Source organism: Drosophila arizonae, chromosome 5 (genome assembly GCF_054131065.1).
Source record: "Drosophila arizonae isolate 15081-1271.41 chromosome 5, UAZ_ARI_1.0, whole genome shotgun sequence".
NCBI lineage: Eukaryota > Metazoa > Arthropoda > Insecta > Diptera > Drosophilidae > Drosophila > Drosophila arizonae.
The window spans coordinates 7,247,564-7,271,582 of NC_142925.1; the positions used below are offsets into that span (position 1 = coordinate 7,247,564).

Here is a 24,019-nt window from a genome sequence, read left to right on the forward strand (position 1 = left end):
GTAAGTCAAAACTGGCCTACTTCAACTTGACATAATTTTTACCAAATTACGATAAACAAAAAAGCAAAAAAAAATCTCCTTCGAGTAACTGATACTTCAATAATTATTCGCACACACAGACATACGCACCACTGCAGTGGCTGCTTACTATGGAAAATGAATTGTTCAATCAATTTTCTATAAGTCTATATTTATCAAGTCTATATTTACGTTCATACATACGGACGGACAGGGCTAAATCGACTCAGCTCGTCGCTCTTGTGGGGTCTGCCACGCCTCCTTCTGACTGTTACATACGTTTAACAAAACCATTATGCCCTGATTTCCCATTTTCAATGGGTTCAGGGTATAACAAACTTAAAAAAAAATAATAATGGAAAAAGTTCGATTTTCTATATTAAGTCTAAATGAGCGCGAATGAAAAGGGTTTTTGTCTAAGCTAAACGTAAGATTTGATTTTAGTTTGGCGCCAACAACTTTCATTAACAGTGCCAAATGAGTAAATTCTGAGAGATGAGCCGATATCGCCAATAATTTGCAGATGTTCGAGACTATCGAATTTAAATTTAAATTCCAATGGCGGGTTATGTATCGGGGTGTATTCCAATTTTATCGATGCTCCATTCATTTTGGCACTATATAATTATTCAATTTTGTATTTAAATAAATGAAAACTAGAAAGAAATAGTCGAAATAGTCATCATCTTTTCAATTTATTTTTTGATTGTGTGTGTGAATATTTTATGCTTACAGCACCATAATGAGTACAACATTTATTGGTATTGGAGATGAGTCCAAAATTCGATAAGCTATTCAACAAACCGCCAACACCCACTACATTCAAATGTCTGCAACTGAGGCAAAGCTTTAAAATTGCAATTGAAAGGTCATCGAACCCGATCAAAACAACATTACGTGATTACAGACTTGGGTTTTTAATTAAATACTTGTTTTAACAGTAATTCTTTTATAGGCGTAGATATATATGCTAGGTATAGTCATAGACATACACTGACACGCGTTTTACATAATATAAGTTTATATAATAGAATTTATACATAGTTTTACACATAAAATTATCATGTATGTGTGAGCGAGTAGCTCGCCACATTTACATATTCTAGTTGCACAGCAAGAGGTAAATATGTTTGCGAACGTGCCACATGAGAGATTTTGGCCACATTTGGGTTAACATCTTTGCCAAAAATATAAGTAGATTGTTTATGAATTACCGTATGATGCGATGCGATGATACATGGTCAAAGATTACAATGTGTGCATGAGAATGAGAAAGTAATATTGGATGACTTATTACATTTGAAATGTTTTTCTTTTTCTTTTTTTTTCGACAACGGTTAGAAATACAAATACAAAATTATAATATACAAATACATAAATAAGAGAATTATAGATTAGATGGGGTTGGTCGCCTCATGGAGTCGGCCTGCTCAGTCCGAACAGCTGCTTGGGCTTGACTTGGAATGTGGGCAGCAGCTGCCAGAGCCTGTGCGGAAGATGAGATGATGGGCGTGAGGCGGGCGTTTGATTTCTTTTACAGAATGGGCTTAGTTTATAAGGTTTCCATAACATTTAATTTAATTTAGACGTTAATTTTGCGCCTTACATTCTAATTTAAAATGTTAACATTTAATTATATATAGCATTACTGTTTGTTTGTTTCTTTGTTTTAATTTTATACAGTTGTTTTCTTGTTATATGTATATAATATATATATATAGATATAGATAATAATTTAAATATACGTATATATATATATTATACATTTAGTAATAATTCTTGCTCGCGTCGGTGTATCTTGATTGTTTGCTGTAAGGTATTTTCTTTTTTTTTTTTTTGTCGTAATAAATATATATTATTACATATATATTTGCCTAATTCATTGTTGCCCAGCGACATCTCTTTGGGCTCATTTTGTTTTGCTCTCAAAGTGCACTGCTTGGTTTTGGATGTATCTATGTATATGAATGTAATTATTATGAATGTTTGTATGTAACAATGTGTTCTAATATGTCACAGCTAATTTACACCTAACGTGCCTAGACCTTAAAGAAAGTGCAGTTCCAAATGGTTCTTGATTTTTGATAAACTATTATTGATTTTTGTTGACTAATTATTGTTGATTGTTGTTATTGTTGTTGGCTATTGCAATTGTTGTTGTCGCTGTTCTTGTTGCTGCTGTTATTAGCAATGTCCTAGCTAGCAGGCAGGCAGGCAACAAATTGGTTTCTTACTTAGCTCAGTTGATATATGTGATGTGTTGCTGTTATTGTTATTGTTGTTGTTGAGTTTGGGTTTTGCTTTTCACGTTTCTTTTTGTTGTAGTGTATGCGCAATGCAAGCAGCAGGCAGTAGTCATAAATCGCAACGCTAACTAAACAGAATCATCTGCAAATAGAGAGAACGAGAGAGAGAGAGAGAGAGAGAGAGAGAGATTGAGTTATTTAAACAGCTGCGCTAAATACAATGTATCCAATGAGCACGCATACGCACCGTGATACCACCATTTAGTCTTTTTGGGATTCTTGTTGCATGTCTTCACGTAGAGCGTGTTGTCCGGCGGTCGCTTCTTCTCGCGGCAGCTGCTCAACATGGAGGCTATGCTAAGGCACACCGATTGCACCGACAATGCCGGCGACCAGTCCTCGGTCAAGATGGACAGACAGATATGACCATTGCTGTAGACGTGCGGATGCACCGGTATATTGCTACCAATGAATGTTACCTACGAGCAGAGATTTGATTATCACCCATAGATTAACACAGATATTCACGACTGTGACTTATCGATGGCACTTACCTCTGGCGAGTCAAAGGGATATTTATTATTGAATTTAAATAGCAGCTGAAAGTCCTCGCCCTCGTAAAGCGTGCCCTCGAAACCTTTAATATTTATTTTCCATCTATAATTAAGACAAAAACCGTTTTTTGTTAGTAACGATAGCTCGTTAAAAGTCAGCAGAAATATTTATGTAATACAATTGGAGTCATTGTTAAAAACGCGCTAAATTGCCAAATTTAATTAACCAGTTTATGTTGGTTGCTTATGGCTGTTAACTGAACTTGGCCTAGTTGCGGAATTCGGAGACTTAGTGTGCGTGTGTGTGTGTCTGTGTGTGTGACTTACTCTGATAAGTTTTGCTGTACGCTTTCGGTGTCAACAGTCACACCTGGCGGCGGCTCCTTGATCAAGGACATCAGTTCTTTATGCAAACGACGCTGTAAAGAGCAAAAGACCAAAAGGAAAATTAATTTTAAGCTTAAATTAACAACAATTTAGCAAGTACAACCTGTCGCCCTTCGCCCTCTCTCTATCTCGCTCTGCCTACCCATTAATACCCTATAATGCTGTCTATATCGCGTGTTCTGTTATGTTATATATGGTAAAAATATATATATATATATATATATATATATATAGGAATGCAGACCTTATCGCTTACACATTTCCTTTGGGCATACAAATATTCAATCTACCTGACTTATATGTACTTTTATATGTGTGTGTGTGTGTGTATAGATAACTATTTAGATAAGATAAAACAAAATGGCTTGTGCAATGCTTTTTAGCCGCCTTAAAACTGTCGATTGTTTTGTTGTTTTGCACTTCGACAAAAATTAATTTTCTAATTTTATTTGCACAATAATCAGTCATAAATATATATAAATATCAGCAAGTTAACGCTTGATAAGATATAAGCGACTTGAGTACAGCTGTTCTATGCAATGGAACAAAGGAAATTAATTGTTTTTATCACAAGACCAAGGTAAATTTAAATTGCTTGGCCAAATGTTGCAAACTGACTTAACCAGCTGCGCATACCCCATGCGAATATAATTGCAGAGGCGATGACTCTCTGCCCGTGTTCCAGGAAAAACTCTAATGACGCAATTTGGCCAATTGGTCTGGCTATATGCACTACAAAACTGAGCAACTAATTATACATATAAGTGGATATACACGTACATCTGCATATATATATTTATATATATATATATAATCTAATGCAGAAATGCCCTTGATTATGCGCAGCTGTTATTTTGGCACACACACACACACAGAAAAAAAAAACTTTTCAATTTAAACTTGTCATAAGCAAAAATAAAAAATAGAACTTATGAAAGTGTAAATCCCACAGTAAGACCATAATTCCATTTAGATACGGTGCTATATGCCCGATAAGTCTACAAGGCCAAGCCAGTGCACAAAGTTCGCCTGGCTCTGGTCTAGCCTCCACTCTTTCTACTTGCCTCCCAGCGCGAGTTGTCCAGCAGCAGGGGCTTGCCGCATTTGGAGACGGCCGGCTTTTGGGGCTCCTTCGGCTCGTTGATGATCTCCGATTTGGGAATTTTGTCTTTGGATTTCTTGAATAGCTTTAGCATTTCGATGGACGCGCAACTCGGACGGATCACACTCGATTATTACAGTTATTCGGGCAAGAAAATACACTTTCCAAGCTTTGCAGCTTTATTTTTTATGATTTGTTATATATATATATTTAAAACGAATATTTCACTAATTCGTTGAACCGCACGAAATGTTGCTGTGTTTTAGACTGAAATCTCAAAAATGAATTTCTTGCCTCGGTTTGCTTTATTTCTCTCGTTGCTTTTTTTTTTTTTTTCAATAGGCAACTATGTTACGTTCGCCCAGGGCCCAGCACAATTTATAAACACACTCAGTCTGCAGCAACAGCCGCATTTTAGCCAACGTTTTCAATTTCAATTTCACTAAACGCACTAAATTCGCAAAGACACGGCCACAATCGCAGCTAAATGCGCCAACGTTTCGTCGCTGACTGTGGCAAAAGCGTCGAGAAATTTACTCAAAAAGCAAAACACACACACAGACACACACACACACACACACAGACACACACGAACACAGATAGCGCTCGGCCCAACCCGATTCTCCCCAACACAAACCCACCCAGCGCGCCAACCCCACCCGACGACCCGCCCCAGCCAGCCGCTCGAGACGAGGCGTCGACAGCGCCAACTCTGCCGGCAGAGCTTGTCATCGTCATCGTCAACGTCAACGTCAACGTGCCTCAGTGTGCGTAGTGCATGTTCCTGATACCCTAACCACGCTGAGACAGGGGAGTGCCAGGCGCCATAAATACTGAACAGGACGATGTCCAGAATTTAGATATAAAGAGCACCATAATCAGCTATATATATGGCTGTTTAGCTATATTTATATCCTTAGCAACATAGCAAATATTTTGCGTACCTTAAAACAAGTTAAGATTAAGGATTTCATAAAAGAAAATGTATATACAAATTTTATAAAATTTATATTATTTTTGACTGAATATTTTTAATCTATATATATATATATATATATATATATATATATATATATGTGATATTTATTGTTTAAAAAAAAATAAAAAAATATATATATATACATGTATATATATATATAAATTATTATTTTTTTTTTTTTCAACAATAAATGTCATATTTTTAAGCTAATTTATTTTTAATATATTTTTAACTTTAAGAAAAATTTAATTTGATAGAAATTTTACTTTTTTTTGTACATACATATTTTTTAGGGCTCGACAAAATTAAATTAAAATTGATAAAAAATAGAAAATGTATACAAAATGTTAGCTAATATTTTTAAATATAAAAATATATATAATATACTTTTAGTTTTAATAGCATTCATAGAATAAAATTAATTCAAAATTTGATGTAAAGCAAAGTATAAACTATTTGGAGCTGTTCTGGCTATCATTAGAGGCATTCCCGCAGCAAAGTCTAGCCTCTAAGGGCATTCCCTAGTCGCTGCAACTCAAGCTATTCCAGCTTTCCCAATTTATAGCTTGATCTTTTTTTATTTTATTTTATTTTTTGTGCACTATCAGAGCGAGCACTTTATGCGCGGCCACAGACGGACGGACAGAAAACTCGTTTAGAGATAAGGCTCCTAGTATATACACCTCTGAATAGGTGTATAATTTATAAGATTTATTTGTGCAGCATCAGCGAGCGAGCTGAGACGCTGTAAATGCAAGCAGAGCTCGGCTCGGCTCTCTGGCCTGCCCTTCACACTCCACGTCCCGATTCGCGCAAACTTTGTGTCGATTGGCACGCTCAGACTGCCTGATAAGCAGCTGATAAGAGTGCTGCGTACAAAAATCTATACAATATATGTGTGAATATGTGCCATTTACAGCCGAGCCATAAAGCAGCAAAAAATAGAAAAAACAAGTAAGAAGGCTCCAGTCGAGACTGCTCGACTAGGAGATACCCTGAACCCTCCAAACTGATATTCTAATCATTCTGGACTTCTTTTATGCACACATACATACACATGCACGTATAAGCACGCGCTTTGCAAACTGCGCAGCTAGCAGCGGCTGCGCTTGGGCTGCACTGCAGTGTGGGCAATATAACGAGAATTTATTTGTTGAATAATTTCTTTTGTAGACATACGATCTTAATGAAACTTTTAGAGCGTAATCATATGGCTTAAATGTGTTTACATTTCAAAGCACAAGTCTCTAGTACTTGAAATGCGTTTTTTACAAATTGGGGGCGAAGGGGGCGTGGTATCCAAAATCTGTAAATTACAAAATCTTTGTATCCATTAACTTTATATACAACGCAAATTTGAAGTCTCCAGGTCTAAAAGTGTTCAAAATAAGCTGAAAAAACATTGTCGATTTTTCGATTATTCTCGATAAAAAAGTTATCGGATGAGTTATCGAAAAAATAAAGCAAACTTGTACTGCCTATGGTATACACGAGTATGCTTGCCAAATTTCAGCTCTCTAGCTCTTATATCTTCTGAGATCCTTTTGCTCATACGGACGGACGGACGGACGGACGGACGGACGGACGGACGGACGGACGGACGGACGGACGGACGGACGGACGGACGGACGGACGGACAGACGGACAGGGCTATATCGACTCAGCTCGTCGTCCTGATCAAGAATATATATACTTTATGGGGTCTGCGATGATTCCTTCTGCCTGTTACATACTTTTCACAAAACCATTATACCCTGATTTCCCATTTTCAATGGGTTCAGGGTATAAAAATAATAATAATAATAATATTTGGCAATACCAAAAAATTAAGGCCAAAACGCAGCCACAGCCAAAGTTTGTTGGCCAATAAAATGAACTTCAGTCAGCGACGTCAATTGCCAATTTATTGCAGTTCGATGAAATTGCAAAATATTTTGAAACTGCAATGCCAATTGCAAACGTGCGAGAATCATCAAATCAATCAATTGCATGAGCTCACTCACACTCGTTCGCCCTCTCTCTCTCTCTCGCACTCTACCCATCTCTCTCGCGCTCTCACTTGCTAAATGCTCAATGGACTATATAATAGGAAAGTGCGGGTATATTCGTCCAGCTGGCTCGTTAATAAACTATTTAGCGCAGCTCATTAAAGTATACGTAATACGAAAATTCAATGAAACTGAAATCTATTAAGAGATAACTAAACTTGAAGGTTTAACTAATTATCTATATAATATATATATTATTATACACGATATAGCATTAGCTACGCCCTACTTGAACTACGGGTTATTCAGGCTTGTAATAGACACAGTTAGTCTAACTAATTTTTCGCTTTCATTCCCATTGCTGGCTTCACTGTACTCCGTAGTATATACGCTCCTCAATTGGCGATGTGTGTCAAGAATTGTTTATTGCCACACTAAATATGTATATATATATATGTACATATAGACATCTCTATTCTAATTTTCATCTAGCTGCTCAGCTGGCTGTCTGGTTGTCAAGCGCCTAAAGGCATTGGCCCCCTGCTAGGAAAAATATTCAAAAATCAAATGATTTTCTCTTATGTTTATTGACTATCGAATTGGACTGTAAATAGAATATGAATCGTAGGCATGTACCCGACTATGGAGTTGGTCTGTAAATGGTTTCACAGCTGCTTATAGTTAGAAGATCAAGCATAGAAAACTATCGATCAAACTGATCTGGTAATACTAGACTTTGGATCTATGATCTGTAAATACGGTCTAAGCTCATAATAGGGAAGTATCGATTATCAAGTTGACTTATAAATAGTATCTTAATTGATTTGAGGAAAGTATCCACCATTAAATCAATCTGGAAATAGTATTTAATGGACTATTGACTATCAACTGGACTTGAGCTGATTATCGAGTAGACCTTGGAAGTAGTACCTAAGATGACTATGGCGAAGTATCGACCTGGGAATGACATAAAATGTAATATAGGAGTATGGAACTATCCCTTAAATGTTATCTAATTTGTCTTACGATAGGGAACTAACGATCAGTAAATAGGAAATCTGATTAGGAAAGTAGCGACTATCGACTTGACCTAAAAAAGTAATATAAATAATAGGGAAGTAGGAAGTATTTATTTCGGTAAACAAATAACGTTAAGTCTCCATGAAATCTAGATGAAAGTTTCATTAATTCTTGGCTTCATTTCAGCTTTTACCTAATGCCTGCCTCCTCTACCTTCAGATTTCCCTCATTACTTAACTAAACCACACTTTCTTTTCGTACTTCTTTTCGGATATCTTTTTGCGCACTCATTAAAAAACAATTTTTGATGAAATAGCTAAGAGAACGGAAAAAACTGGGAAAACATTGCGAGATTTTGGTTAAACGCATAAAGCATAGATGAGTAAACAGAGTCAGAGGTAAACAACACGCAGTTTCTTTGTCAGCGATATTCGCAAGAATTTTTGGGTAAACAATAACAAAAATTATATACAAAAAATGGAAAGAAGCAGCAGAAGCGAAAGGCTGATAAACTTGATAAAAGCAGCTGATAAAGATGCGACACAAATACCAAGTGGGCGTTGAGTGGCCAATGGACAGTGGCCTATGATATGAGCTGGCAGCATTTGCGACGGCTGCTGCTGGGCTGGTGTGAAGGCCAAGCGGATCATAATAGACAAAGAGTGAAAGAGAAGGAGAAGGAGATAGAGAGAGAGCGTAACAGTTTTGTGAGTCATGTTGGCCTAGCAGACGTTTCGAATGCTCTTTGCTCTTAGCTGTTTTCTGTTTGCTTGGCCAATTAAGCAGCGTTGGCCCAGCAGTCTGGCGATATTTTTGGGCCCCAGGGCGACCTTCGCCACTGAATCACGCCCCACATTATGCAACATTCGCATGCGCCAAAAGCCATAGAAAACGATTTCCTGACTGCAAGAGACTACGGCTCTTAAGCGCATTACAAGCGACAACAGAATGTGCAAAAATAGCAGCTAGCTGGGCGTGGCAGCTACGGAGGGAGGGAGGCAGCGGGTGTGGACTGAATGCGACAGGCGGAAGCATGCAACATAACCTTAAACTTGCGATTGCTAAATCAACAATTTCGACCTTCGCCAAAAGCTTTGCTCTTCTCCCAATCGATAAGAATAAAGTACGTACTTAATATAGATTGTACAGAGAGAGAGAGAGAGAGAGAGAGAGAGAGAGAGAGAGAGAGAGATGTATATATAGAGATATATATTGCTGTATATATACAGCTTCTGCTACGTCACTTGTTTGTGACGTCAGAGTTTTGCTAGTTAATATTTTGCATTGTTCTTGTTCGTTGACTGTTGCAGGGTATTAATAACCGAAGCAACAACAAAACCTGATGACAGAGCGACAGAGAGAGCAACAGAGCGAGAGTCAGTTTTACAATGAGAGAAAGGCGTACATCACGTACGTGCCGTGTGATTAACAGCTGAGACAGCTCATCTTGCCTGGCTCCATTGATTCCACATGTTCATGCGCTCAATTCGCAGCTAATGAAAACAAACCTTTTCAATGCAATCGAAAACTAATCATGAGTCGCGTGGAAACGTGTCCTCAGCGACAACACGTGAAATGTGCATGTGAAAAGGCAATAACCATAATGGCTAAATAGATGATATTACAGCTATGGATCTACATTACATGTGAGAACCCAAAACAACAGCTGTTCAGCTAGCTGCGATAGACTTTGTTGTTGTAAGTTGATGTCTAGACTTTAAATTGCTGCTTGCATATTCTAAATAAATGTGTGAAAGTTTCTAATTGAGTTCTGCTTCAGCGATCTGGCAACGTCAAAAGTAGAGCTAAACTTGAGAAAACTTGAGACATGATGGACTTCATGGAAAATTGATGACTAGATGTAAATATGAAAATTTCAATTGGTAAGGCTTTTTCCTTGAGCTTCGATGCGTTTTTAAGTCCATCAGGATGCTGCAAGGCTTAGAATTGGTATAGTTGATGACGAATATAAATTTCGTAAAATATTGCAGTTGGAATATGTAATAAATCTTTTTCCAATTGCTAAATCTTTGTTGCTTTGCTTTAATTTATTTATTTTTATTAAATGAGTAGATTTTTGGGAAATTAATGATTGTTACTTGATTCTAGTCTTTTATTTTAATAATATTAACTGAAACCCAACTGAAAACACACAAAAATCTGTACTGAGCCTGTTAAGTTGGCTGCGCTAAGCCTCATTGCAAAGTAGCATTAGGCATTAGGCATTAGGATGACAGTAATTATTTTAGTATGTAAATCTTTAGCCTCTACTTGACTTTAGTTGAGTGCATGAGGAAATCAGGCGAGCTCTCAATTGCAATGCAATCATAACAGCCACGAGGAGGCACCGTAATCAGCGCAAAGTGTGACTGGCGACAGGCAATTCAATTGTTTTAATGCTATAAATGATAATTGATATCATGGCCCGTTGCAAAAATCACAGCAATTGGCGAACAATGCGCTTTTATTTATTACAATTCATTTGCGGTCACTTGATAAATGGCGCCTGAGGAGTACAGTAGTAGAGTAGTACAGTGGAGCGGCGATATAAGCTCTGGATATTCACTATTTGCTGCGCGTTGCGTGTGACAAAAGATAAGCGGATTAAAGTGTTTGCTTAACAATAATTAAATTGCGCAGGCGAAATAAATTAAATACAAATAAATAGGCTTATCTCTTTAATCAAATCAGGTGTGCGTCGCTTTATAATTATTAATATATATATAAACAAATATATATAAAATAAACATATTTATATATATATTTGTAAAGGCATATGTAAGTTCAAGAAATTATCATTGAATGGTTTTTTCATTGGGCAGAATGATTAATCGCAGCTTTGTTTCAGCTTGCCTATAAGGAAGTTCAGTATTTTATTTAATTTTTTGTTTTTGTATAAAATTGAATGCCTTTGTGTTCTATCTGCGTATTGCATATTGGAACAGCAGAAGATCGACAAAAAATAACAAATAACAAGCCAAATTTGAATACGCAGCCTTTGGAGTACTTTGGAACCTGTTCGCTAAAAGTTCTCGCGACATGGAATCAATGCTGAGCACAGCCTATATAACAGTGACAGAGCTTGCATATCAAATATGAACAAACTGGTTCTCATGGATCTCTACACATATACTAAATATATACAAATATGCACATAATCAAGTAGATACATATCTATATAAAACTGCTTTTGGTCAGCTATAAAATGTATAGTAATTTATATATATGTACATATATACGCTTGAAAGTGGAAGTGTGGAAATCAACCGAAAAATTCTTGTGCATTTAACATTTAATTTTGAAAGCGTGCCAAGAAACTAAGCAGATTTTAAGCAAACAAAAATATGTGTGAACAGATATGCGAGTGGTCAAAATGAAAAAAAAAAGCAATCTCTTAGTCAGTTGGACAAAAATAAAGTCTTGGCGCGTGCCAAGGCAATTAACGGACTAGCCGATTAATTAGCTAGTCTAGTTTAAAACCGATAATTAAATCGATAATTAAAAGCTGATTTTCGAACAGTGCATGCAAATCGTGTAAACCTTTGCGATTTGCCGGAGCAGAACCAAACCGAACGAAACAGAATCGAGTGTAATGCAAATCGGCGCGTGCGAATTCGCGTGTCAACGAGAACTGAATGAATTGGACGGCGAATCCGAAACACGAAAAGCGGGCGAAGTGCGCGTACGCGACGAGCTTTTCGTATTGAGTGAGCGACTTTGTCGGCAGAGACGCTAGATATAAGGGCAGACAGAGCAGAGCCGGAGGAGGAAGGGAGACAGCAATGAGCTGAGAACAGTCCACAGCACAGGATCGATAGATGGCGCTGGCGTTTCAAGGCTTGTTTACGCGACGTAAACAAAAAACGCCACACACGGACGCCGCTATAAACAAACGGAGTGCATTTACAGTTAGAGGCAGCGACTACATTGCAATTTGGTTGCATAAACAACCGATGCTGTCGATTCATATGTGCACTCACTCTTCGCCTGGCCCGCTGGGGGTCAGGTCAGCTAATAAGAGAAACAGCAGAGCGAGACCTTGGCAAACCACAAGGCTATTGAGAGGAGAAAGTATTGATGGATGCAGACACAAAGAAGCGTCATTCAATTTGTTATATAATGTGCGAGCGGCTAGCGGCTAGCGACTTCCTCCTTGTGCAGGTGAAACCTTGCTGATAATGTCGACACAGCCTCTGCAAGGGTCGTCGCAGCGATAAGATGACGTTGAACCTGTACAATGTAGAAAATTGCTACCGGCAGTGGCTTCGGCTGCGGTTGCGAGCGGCAGCAGCAGCTGACAACAAACATTTGCACAACTGTTTTTGCGCACGCTTAATTTACGGCATTTTCATTGTTGTTGCTGGACGCACAGCAGCTGCCAATTGCTGGACAACAGCTGGGATGGGATCAAACCGAATGCAAAGAAGCCACTCACCTCACTGGGCGACATCGATGACATATTCCTAGTTGTTTGATGGCAGTTGCACTTTGTTCGTTGTGCTTCCACTTGTTCACGGTGTTTGCGGGGAACGTCAAACCGCTTATTCTTTGACCTGCTATGCTGTACAATCTTTTTCCTGTGGTGCACAATTTTGAGTTACAAATGTATGTAGTATATATGTTACATTGCCAACTATAGTCGATCAAAATTTAAATAGTCTAGCCAAAGTGTTTTCTACTTTATGAACTGTGACGTGAGACGCACATCAAAATATACCTGGCATGTTGTTATTGATATTTGGGTTTTTGTTGGTATTAAATTGTATCGGCTATTATATCGATAGGTGATTTTGCACAGCTGTTGTCGAACTACTCATAATATGATTTCTGTATTGCTGCTAATTGCGTAGGAAGATCTTTTATTTTTATATTATATTAATAGAATCAAATATATTTGAATTTAATAAACAGTATATTTAATTATCCCACCACTTATTCGTAATTCGAATGTATTGCAACTGAACATATCGAAAACCCCGCCGTTATAGTTTTTGGTATTTATCGGTATTTTAGTATATTCTAGCACAACAAGAGTACTCATGTGGATTGAGTACTTGCAAACAGCTGATAATAATAGAATCAAGCCAAGACGCTCAATGTAACTCCAAAAAATAAATGAATTAATGAATTAGTTGCAAATGTAGGGAAATTAGTCTTCAAATAACATAAATGAGTCCTGCACCAGCTCTTATAGTTAACATGATTGCATCTTATGTTAATGACGATAAATGCAAACTCTTTCGGCGTACAGTGGTGGCTACAAGAATGTGCATAGCTGTAATCTGACTGCTATCAGGGGTTTGCCTTTTATTGGACTCACTGATAAAGCATCTATGAATTACATTTAAATACACGCGCACCAGTTGCTGAGCTGCTCAGTAGGTGGCTTGCATTACTTTCGGCCGTATCAACGACAACTTGACAACAATGCATTTTGGCGTATTGGGAAGTGGAATTATTGGTCTAACCAGCGCCTTGGAGTTGCAGCAGCAGTTCCCCACGGCACAGGTGTCGATCATAGCGGATCGCTTCAATGAGGACACAGTCAGCTATGTGGCAGCGGGCATCTTTCGGCCGGGCACCAGCTTCATGGGCCCCACCCAGGAGATTACACAGTAAGGGACAGAGCAAGGTCAAATCAATTGACTTCATATATAAACGAATACTCTTTGATTGCAGGCAATGGATGCGGGATGCATTCAACTACTGGGATGACCTGCGTCGCTCCTCAGAATCAGCTATAGCTGGCGTCTGTCAACTGTCCGGCTATATATACTCACGCACCACACCTTCCATTGTGCGGGTAGGTCTACGGCTGAACTGGCTGCCCAGAGCCCTAATCAATTATTCTTATCACATAATTTGATTGCCACTAATGATGTTTACTGTGTGATTATCTAGAATCACTTTATAGAGCAACTGCTGCCCGTTTATCGACGCGCCACAGAGGAGGAGCTGAAGCTGTGCCAGGGCGGCTGGAAGTATGGCTCCTTCTTTACCACCTGCCTAACGGAGAGTCGTCTCTTCTTGCCCTATGCCACCCAGAAGTAAATTCGATTTGAATCTATAGTTGGCCGTGATTACATATTATTCTCGTTTAGATTCCTGTCGAAGGGCGGCCGAGTATTGCGGCAGCATGTGAGCAGCTTGTTCGACGTGCCCCAGGATATTGATGTGCTGCTCAACTGCACCGGCATGGGCGCCAAGGAGCTGTGCAATGATCCGCATTTGGTGCCGATTCGCGGACAGGTGCTGAAGGTGCGCGCGCCCTGGATTAAGACGGCGTTCTATGGGGATTTCGATACGTATGTGCTGCCCGGCTTTGAGACTGTCACATTGGGTGGTTGCCGGCAGTACGACAGCTACAACACCGAGTGGTGCAAGTACGACAGCATGGCCATCAAGGAGCGTTGCTATGATCTGCTGCCCAGCTTGAAGAAGGCGGAAATTGTACGCGAATGTGTTGGCCTACGCCCGCACCGCTCGGTGGTGCGTGTGGAGCCGGAGCTGCTGACAAATGCTCAGGGCCGTCGCCTGAAGGTGGTGCACAATTATGGACACGGCGGCTATGGCGTGACCACCGCACCGGGCACTGCCAAATATGCGGTGAAGGTGGTGCGTGATGTGCTTGCTGGCAATAGCAAACTGTAGCGGGATTTTTATTGTATTGTTGATTTGTTAATAATTAAAATGTTTATATGTGCAATACGATTTTTCTCCAAACTTTAACCTGCATAAACGCGAATTTTGATTGCATTTGGCGTTATAAAATAATCAAAATACGAGCTCGCCATGAAGACATAAATCAATTACAATTTTTGCGATAAGATTAAGTTAAAATAAACAAATGTTCAAATCTCGCGCGCACTGCTGGGGCTATCGATATCTACGTTCAGTGTTGGGCAATGCTTGCTGTTCACCGCGCAGTGCGCAATTGCGCCGCATGAATGGAAAGCTCGAAAGCTTTCGCTCGCCCACACAACTAACCCGTCAGGCATCGATTTTCACCACTGGAGCAGAAAGAAACAGCAGCTGGACGATTGAAACAGTTCAAATGATGAGAACGTATACAAAACGCTTATATTCGCCGCGCTAGTCAATTCGCCGCACACACACACATACACACACACACACACTCAAACAGAGACACATGCGTAGCTGCAGGAAAATTTCTGCCTCATTCGTGGTCCTGTAACGACGTGTACAACAGAGCGACAGCAAATTCTAACGAAGCACACAGGAAAAAAAGGTGAAAATCAGTTGAGAAAAAAAAAACAAACAGAATAGAAGAAACACTTTACCTGACGCCTGCAACTAAATGAATAATTCACTTGTATCGGGCGAGACGAACGCGCGTAAAACGCTGAATAATTGATTGAATAATCGCAGTCGTAAACAAAAAAGCGCAAAAATTTCTAACAGCAGGCAGCAGGCAGTGGTAACTCGAGACCAGTGCCAAGGCTAAATTTTACCCGTGCTGCACGCCACAAACCCCAAAGCCAATACCACTAACAAAAAAAAAAAAAAAAAAAAACGGCAAAAAAAATTACAAAAGAAAAAGCAGAAATTAGAGCGAAAAAGCAAACTCGCAGTCGCAATATCGATTTGTGTATATGTGTGAAAAATAACAGAAAAGCGCTTACACCCACGCACACACAAGCGCACGCATACGTCAACAAAAAACAACAACAACAACAGCAGCAGCAGCAGTAGCAGCAGCAGTTGGTCAGAAGGAACAGTCGCAGCACTTAAGGAATTACCCCAGGATCCGCAGGCATCCGGCGCAATACGAGCCCTCTCCCACACATACACACACACACACATCCTCACACTCATACACATATAGCCAGCAGCAGTTGCAACAACAAAGATAGAGGGAAACAGAGAGAGGAAAGAATAACCGCAAGAACCTCAAGACTAAGTCACAGTAAGTGCATTTGCATTGCCCGTAACAATAAGTATACGCCGCATGGCACTCATTACTTATGTACATATAAATTTGTATATGCATACATACACACACACACATACGCACTCCCATGCATGTGCGTGCTGGACATGTCAACAACAATATGGGGCAGAGGCAGACCGAGAACTCGCCGTGTTTTGATATCAGCTTTTATTTAGTTCTTCTCCGTTTGTTTGTTTGTTTGTTTGGCCAGTTGGACGGCGAATGTTGTCAATGCCAAATGCACGCAGTAAATGATTTGATTGTATTGTTGTGGCTGATGGCTGCCACTGCCACCTGGTTGCACACACACAATACAACAATAGCTGAAGGTTAACTAAAAACCGAATCTGTTAAAACTTCCATACTTCCTATATGTATGTATTTCTGTACTTATATTTCCTGTCCTTCAGATGACGTCAAATTGAAACTCTTTTACCCATAGACAGCTCTCGCAGTGATATCATTTCACATAATGATGGATTACAAGCGCACACTAAGACCATCTGAACTTTTTAAATTGATTGATTGAGCAGTCTCAAATGGCGAAGATTATTAAGTTTGCTGTGCACTCAGCAAGGCTTTAATGAAATATACACAAGTGTCCAGCTAGTTTTTTGGTATTTTTAAGTACGTTTTAAAGCGCAGGATTGTATGTAAATACTATATACATACATATATACAATGTTTACATACTAATGTATATATGTATGAGTATGTATCCACCTACATATTTTAAATTATTAAAAATTTTAACTGCTGCTCGCTCAGAAACCTTTGAAATATTAAACGCCAAAGTGGTTAACATTAAATGTTATCAAAGCATTATCGATATATTTTCTAATTTAAAACAAGCCTTTAAAAGCATAAATAAGAATTTATGTCCAATTAGCGCGCTTTATGGGCACTTATTGGCCGAATGGAAGGTTTAGGCCCTACTCAACCAATACACACTCACGCTTACCAGCGTATTCTTGTCTAAATAGCCGAAAACTTTGAAATAGCCAACATTTTGATTGAGAAATTTACAACTGCTGTGCATAATTGAACAAATACACGCACCAATACAGATACACCTACCCACTCGAAGCCCACGTACACACTCACACGGACTACATAGAGAATAAATGTATCTGGCATTTGGTATTTGCTTTGCGATATGCGATGCCGCAATTTGTTATCAATAATTAAACAACGGGCCCACAGGTTATGCTGGCAATTGGCAACAGCTGCTTAATTGTTGTTTCACGGGGAGCTGCTTACAAATTTGAAACATGAAAGAACATCAACAACAACAAAGTTAACAACAACAACAACAGCAACAACGACGAGTAACAGTCAACCCTGTGTTGTGTAAAAAAATCGATAATTACCAAGCGAACGAGCTTGGCGAGGCAGATAAAAAGCACGCAGCACGCTCTGATAACAGCCTGCACTTATTTACTTGAACATGACTGTCGCTGCTTGTCGTTGCCTGCTTGTGCATGTCCGTACACGTTTATGCCTGTCTTCGTGATGCGCCTCAAGAGCCTCTCAACAGCCGCCGACCCCGCTGCCAGCGCCGCCACTCACCGCTAGATGGAGCTGTGTCTTTTGCCAGGGGACTTGACGATGACGGAAAGAACTTTTGATTTAAACCACGAGCGTGTGTCTGTGTGTGTGTGGGGGGCAAAATGTTGTATGCAGTTTCTCGTACAAACAAATTATCGACACAATGTTGTGTAAATAGCAAAGGAAAAAAAGTCACTCTTAACTCAATGTTGAAATAGCCAAAGCTGCTCGGCTCTGTGCTACTCTCCCATTTCTCTTCCCCTGAAGACAAGGCTAAAAGTTTTTCAAGGCCAGGCTCGAGCTGATTGCCTTGTTGTCAGTCGAGGCGCTCTTTGAAATTTCATCATGACGTGACACTCATATTAAAGAACAGCTAATATTCATATTTCCAGAGGGCGAAATTCATAAGGAATTGACAGGCGGCAGCTACATAAAAACCAACTTTCTCCCTCTCTCTCTCGCGCTGTTCTCTTTCTATTTAGAGACATATTCTGCAAGTTGCTGTAGGGCTTGCCATTCGCAGAATCAACTGCGCAAATCCTTTCAGCCTGTCTGTTTTTGTTGAGCAGTGAGCTTTGTATTTTACAAAAATTGGTTTCAACTTACGTCTTGGAAGTCGTCCATTACTGTAAATTCCATAGGAGCTGACATTTTGCACTAGCACTTGCAGATAAAAACTGTCCAATTCGTATGATAATACGCGCACTGTTATAAATTGTTCTTGAGTAACAATAGTTTGTAAGAGTCGATCAAATTATTGTTTTACCAACACAAAAGAGAAATAATTGAGATTTAATGAAGCTTGTCTTCTCTCCTTTTAAAGTATGTATGTGAAGTTTATTGATTAATCAATTTAACAGCACAGCTCGTGCGTGCTATCGCCATGCATCGTCAAAATGTTGATCACTCCCATTGACATTGCAATTGAAAGCTTTCGATACTATCGATATTGGCCAGTACCGTGGCCTATCGCAGGCAGTCCACCTCTTACAATTGACAAGTGAACGAGGAAGCAACGTGAAATGGCCGAGCATTATCAAATAATTTGGCATGTAAAGCGCGTGGTATGCCAAAGTCGTTCATACACTATTTTACTGCCTTTCAGCTACAAATTATACTTGGGCGATGCCAGCTCGTCGCCCAGGGCCTTGGCAGCACCTAATCCCTAACCTAATCGGCGCTCCAGGTGGCTTTTTGCACACGCCAAGGCCAATAAGTTAATGCGGCTTTTGTTTATGCTTTTCGAATATGCAAACGCATTTTGTTTAATGCACGCACAGACAATTCAATTACTTTACAATATTCTGTGTGGGAAGGGGACTTCCGCTTGGCTGAGTCGTCCACCTGCTGTTCCTCTGGCTGATTGAACAAGGTCAAAGCATTCACATACAAATGAGTTATATAAAAAAAAAAGTAAATTAAAGAAACCAACACTTGGCCATGTGTCGGCGATCTATTCGATCAGCTGTACCCTCGGTACTGTGCCGCCACCAACTGCCACGCCCACGCCCAGGCCATCGCCCATGCCGCACATGGGCACTGCGCTGGGCACAGTCAGCATCAGATCCTCGGCCTGCTCCAGCTGATAGTGTCCGTGGCACTTGTTGATCAGGCTGGTGTCGCCCTCGCTGCCAGTTTTCTCCAGGTTCCTGAAGGTCACACCGTTGTTGCTCTTGGAGTTGCTGTTGCCCTTGTTGTTGGAGCTGAAGAAGATGATGGAGTTGGGACAGCACGATTGCAACGATGGCTGCTGCTGCTGCTGCTCCGGCTGCTGCGCATTGGCCGCTTTGTCGCGCTTGAGCACAGTGGTGCAGATGCTGGCACTGGAGCTGGTGGTTATGGTGGTGGTGGTGTCCAGCGTCTCGATCAGCTGCCCCTCATCATCCGAGTTGGGGATCACAGTGGCCTTAATCTCGTGCACCTTGGCCGCCTGCTGCGGCTGATGCATCTGCTGCTGTTGCGGCTGCAGCAGCTTCTGTTGATCCTGCTGAGACTGTGACTGCGCCTGTTCCTCGTCCAGCTCCTGCTGCTGCTGCTGCAGCACCTCGATGCGCATGCGCGCCAGCTGAGTGGCGTCGTATGGACAGAAGTAGTTCAGATTGATGATCCGGTTGCCCAGCTGCTGCACGGGGCGTGAGTTGCGTGAAATGGGCGTGACGCCGTCAGCGCTGAGCAGCTGGCGAAAGTGACGCAGCTGAAAGTCGCTGATGGCCAGCGACTCGGGAAAGATGAACCACTCCGTGCCCTGGTAGCACGGTGGCCGGGTCAGCGAACCGCCGTAGCTGTAGAAGCCCGTGCGAAACGGGTAGATCAGATAGGAGAGCGGAAAGGGTGCGACGTGCACACGCTTGCCGGGCTGCTGCACCAGCTTCAGGTTCTGCATGAGTGGATCCAGAAACGGATTGTGGGCGGACAACTCGAAGACGTAGGCGATCATCAGGAGATCGTAGCTGCTCGAGCTGTTGCGACGCACCGAGGCCCCGGTGCGATGGAGCACCTGCATCTCGAGCGGAAACTTGCGATGATTGAGCGTGTGCTCGGAGCCCTCGCTGTTCGACCAGCCCCAGTGGAAGCAGAGCTCCACAAAGGTGTAGCTGGCCAGCAGATCGGCTCCACTGATGGTCGGCACATTGCTGCGAAACTGGGCGCGCAGCAGCAGCGTCTGTCCGGTGTTCTCCAGCACAATGCTGGCCGGCAGCTCGTCGTAGTGGTTCCAGTTGAGCAGCTCGCGTATGGCCAGACGCTGCACCACCTGCTCGTCAATGTTGACGGGGCTCTGATTGATCACCGACTGGGTCCAGGTGTGCGGGCCGTGCATTATGGTATAGTCAAAGCTGCCGGCCACGCCCTTGACGCCATTGCGCCACAGATACGAGAAGGGGTAGAGTCTGCTGAAGCCCTGGAAACGTTCGCGCAGTTCGTCGCCCAGTTCCTTGCGCAGCTGTTCGTCCGCCTGGTTGAAGAAGCTGAGCAGCAGGCAGACGCCGGTGGCTATCAGCGGATGCTGCCAGGCCTGGCTGAGCAGCAGGCAAATGCCCTGTGCCAGCCAACTGACCAGCATGCCCAGCGTGGTATCGAACATGGTCCTGCTCCCCGAGTCCAAATGTCCGAATGATGTTCACAAAGAGAAATTCAAAACGATAAAAAACGAGCAAAAACAAGAAGCGAAACACCAATGGGCGGTGCTCAGAAATTTAATTTAAATTGAGTCTGATTTTGAATAGAGAATGGAATTTTTTCTATATATATATAAATATATATGTATGTATACATACATATATAGACATATATATATGTATATATGTATATATATATATATTTGAGCCGAAGTCGAGCAATTGATGCTAGTGTTAAACTGTCGCTGCGAATAATGATTTCTCTCGACATGAAAGTTTTGCTGGAACAAAATCCAGGCTAAGCTGATCTAACTCAACATATCTGAATCCCTTACAGCACATAATTATGGCCGGCGGCGGGGATCCCAAGTGGCAGAAGGATGCAGCCGATCAGAATTTCGACTACATGTTCAAGCTCCTCATCATCGGCAACTCCAGTGTGGGCAAGACAAGTTTCCTCTTTCGCTACGCGGACGATAGCTTCACATCGGCCTTTGTCTCCACCGTGGGCATCGACTTCAAGGTGAAGACCGTTTTCCGCCACGACAAGCGCGTCAAGCTGCAGATTTGGGTAAGTCCAGCAGGAAGCCGAAGCAAAAGCAGACGCAATTGGTGTAGCTCATTCAGTTCGAATTTGTTCTGAGGGCATTCAGTCCATGCCTTTGTCTTCAGCCAGCTCTGTTACGACTATCGTATATTCTGGTTCCTTGATATATTATGGGCAGACGTAAAAGGAATCAAAGTCATATGACAGTCGAGCCACAGTCAGATCTCTCATATTGAGCTCTTATGTTATAAAGTCCTACTTAGATGTGGGTTTTATTCTCTTTAGTTATACTTATATTATCATGGCTCAAATAGCTCGAATCAGATTTGACTAAATTGTCAGGATTTTCAACTAGGAAGTTATCGCTTAAGGTCAAGTTCGACTTAGTTATTATCCATTTGAGCTTGAACTCTTTTCTAAGACAAACCCACTTACCTTGCCCATACTAAGCTAGGCAAGGAAACTTCGTTTATCGTAAGAATTACTCCTAACTTAACTCTTACTCCTAAAACTTAACTTCCCACGCTATTTTTCACGCCCAATAGAGCTTAGCCATAATTATTGATTGACCTTAGTTTCACTACATTAGAAATCTAATTATTATTAATTGTTCAGCACGTATCAAAAGGCAAATTCCATAAATATTTAAGCACGCAGTTTAATTAGTTAGTGTAGCTCTTAGCTAGATGAAAGGCACTAAAAAGGCGCAAAGATATCTCAACTGAATCGCATACATTGAAAAGCGAAAAGCGCCCACTCGTACACACACACACACACATGCATATACACATATACATAGCTATTCAGCTATTCAAGCTATTCAGTTATTCAGCTATTCAGTTATTCAGCCATTCAGCTATCGCAATTATTTTGCTAATTGCTAATTGGAAATCGTTCCACAGACATCCTCTTTAACCTATACCCTGAATTATTTTAAAATCAAAATGGGCTTCCAATTGAAATAGTCAATATATAAATAAGTGTAGCATACTTTTGTGGGTCGAACAAAAGTAAATGTGGCACAGTTACTAATGTGACAAGTTGGCTCACAATTAACACAGATAAAGATGGGAAGAACAAGAGGGAGGTCGAGACAGAGAGAGAGAGTGAGTGAGGCAGACAAAGAGAGAGAGCGAGAGAGAGAGAGTCAGCTCTATTGATTGCCGAGAGCTGTGTCTATTTTGGCATCAATGTCATTGAGCGACTGGCTCGTTGCAGGGGCAACAAGTTTTACAGGTGAGCGCACGGCGAAGTGTTCCCACACGACCACAGCTATGGGCATACAAACATACATACATAAATGTGTGTGTGTGGGCAGCACTAATTGCGTTTGCGTTTGCGTTTTATGCACATGACATGTAAATGTAACACTGAGACCTTACCTCGCTGACCATAACGTTTGCTTTCCTGTCTGTGTCCATGTCTCTGCCTGTGTGTGTGTGCGTGTGTCCTTCTGGGCAACAGGATACGGCTGGGCAGGAGCGTTACCGCACCATAACCACAGCATACTACCGCGGCGCCATGGGTTTCATTCTGATGTATGATGTCACCAATGAGGACAGCTTCAACTCTGTGCAGGACTGGTACGTAGCTGGCATACACTGCTGTGCATATGTATGTGCTCAATGATTTGATATGCTGATACTGCTTTTTAGGGTGACACAAATCAAGACGTACTCGTGGGACAACGCTCAGGTCATATTGGTGGGCAACAAATGCGACATGGAGGACCAGCGCGTCATAAGCTTCGAGCGTGGACGTCAATTGGCCGATCAGCTGGGCGTTGAGTTCTTCGAGACATCGGCCAAGGAGAATGTGAATGTTAAGGTAAGTGCGAATACAATATCTGATATATACATATATATATATATATTTATATATGCATACTAATCCCGATTCAATGTACGACAGGCTGTCTTCGAGCGTCTGGTGGATATTATATGCGACAAGATGTCCGAGAGCTTAGATGCAGATCCAACGTTAGTCGGCGGCAACCAGAAGGGACAGCGCTTGACGGATCAGCCGCAGGGCACGCCCAATGCCAATTGTAATTGTTAAACGGAGACAATTAGTCGAATGTTATAGACAAAAGAAAACAAAAGAAAAGAAGCAACTAACTAGCCTACATACACATAGACACCCACACACACACAGATACACACATACACACCTATACACGCAGTACAGTTACAATTTGAACAACAAGTTTGGGGAGTGCAGCAAATGAGATGCAAAAACTTATAGAGGAAATGAACAGAAGTCATACCCATATTTATATATATATATGTATATACCAACATATATATTTACCATTGATTTGCATGTATTCGAATTATATCAGTGTTTCCAGCATGTTTGTTGAGATTGTGTATTTGAAATGAGGATGTTAACGAGAGTTAGTTTCAAGGAGGAACCAAAATAAACGAGAAATAATATGTTTACACACTTTCAATGTGCTTACTGAGAAATGTTGCTAATTCGTCAATGTGTTGTGTGTAAAGAATACAATCGATAAACGATACCGATACCGATAACGATAATGATAATGTTAACGATAACAATA

The 24,019-nt window shown here is 40.9% G+C and overlaps 4 protein-coding genes across 9 annotated transcripts; 2 read left to right on the forward strand and 2 right to left on the reverse strand.

Moving 5' to 3' along the window:
- Positions 1 to 916: 916 nt before the first annotated feature.
- On the reverse strand, positions 917 to 18,598 carry LOC108616935 (ubiquitin-conjugating enzyme E2 W). 4 transcript variants are annotated; one of them, XM_089471702.1, is made up of 6 exons: positions 11,835 to 11,995; positions 4,270 to 4,574; positions 3,146 to 3,237; positions 2,819 to 2,921; positions 2,512 to 2,743; positions 917 to 2,406 (listed from the first exon to the last, which is right to left on the reverse strand). In XM_089471702.1, exons 2-6 carry the CDS (start codon positions 4,399 to 4,401, stop codon positions 2,393 to 2,395), a joined length of 573 nt encoding a protein of 190 aa, XP_089327828.1. In that variant the 5' UTR covers positions 4,402 to 4,574; positions 11,835 to 11,995; the 3' UTR covers positions 917 to 2,392. The 4 variants fall into 4 exon arrangements, with proteins under 4 accessions (XP_089327828.1, XP_089327829.1, XP_089327830.1 ...); XM_089471703.1 differs by lacking the exons at positions 4,270 to 4,574; positions 11,835 to 11,995 and adding an exon at positions 18,400 to 18,598; XM_089471704.1 differs by lacking the exons at positions 4,270 to 4,574; positions 11,835 to 11,995 and adding an exon at positions 12,730 to 13,026.
- Daao1 (D-amino acid oxidase 1) lies at positions 13,324 to 15,573 on the forward strand. The gene is made up of 4 exons (XM_018012457.2): positions 13,324 to 13,909; positions 13,974 to 14,097; positions 14,196 to 14,341; positions 14,396 to 15,573. Exons 1-4 carry the CDS (start codon positions 13,722 to 13,724, stop codon positions 14,943 to 14,945), a joined length of 1,008 nt encoding a protein of 335 aa, XP_017867946.1. The 5' UTR covers positions 13,324 to 13,721; the 3' UTR covers positions 14,946 to 15,573.
- Rab3 (RAS oncogene family member Rab3) lies at positions 15,408 to 23,808 on the forward strand. Of its 3 annotated transcripts, none has more exons than XM_089471700.1 (5): positions 15,408 to 15,543; positions 21,247 to 21,480; positions 22,921 to 23,039; positions 23,112 to 23,283; positions 23,368 to 23,808. In XM_089471700.1, exons 2-5 carry the CDS (start codon positions 21,256 to 21,258, stop codon positions 23,512 to 23,514), a joined length of 663 nt encoding a protein of 220 aa, XP_089327826.1. In that variant the 5' UTR covers positions 15,408 to 15,543; positions 21,247 to 21,255; the 3' UTR covers positions 23,515 to 23,808. The 3 variants fall into 3 exon arrangements, with proteins under 3 accessions (XP_089327826.1, XP_017867948.1, XP_089327825.1); XM_018012459.2 differs by lacking the exon at positions 15,408 to 15,543 and adding an exon at positions 15,724 to 16,221; XM_089471699.1 differs by lacking the exon at positions 15,408 to 15,543 and adding an exon at positions 18,633 to 18,857.
- On the reverse strand, positions 19,021 to 21,178 carry CAH13 (Carbonic anhydrase 13). Its single transcript, XM_018012456.2, has one exon. The coding sequence runs from the start codon at positions 20,873 to 20,875 to the stop codon at positions 19,247 to 19,249; it is 1,629 nt and encodes a 542-aa protein (XP_017867945.1). The 5' UTR covers positions 20,876 to 21,178; the 3' UTR covers positions 19,021 to 19,246.
- Positions 23,809 to 24,019: the final 211 nt, after the last annotated feature.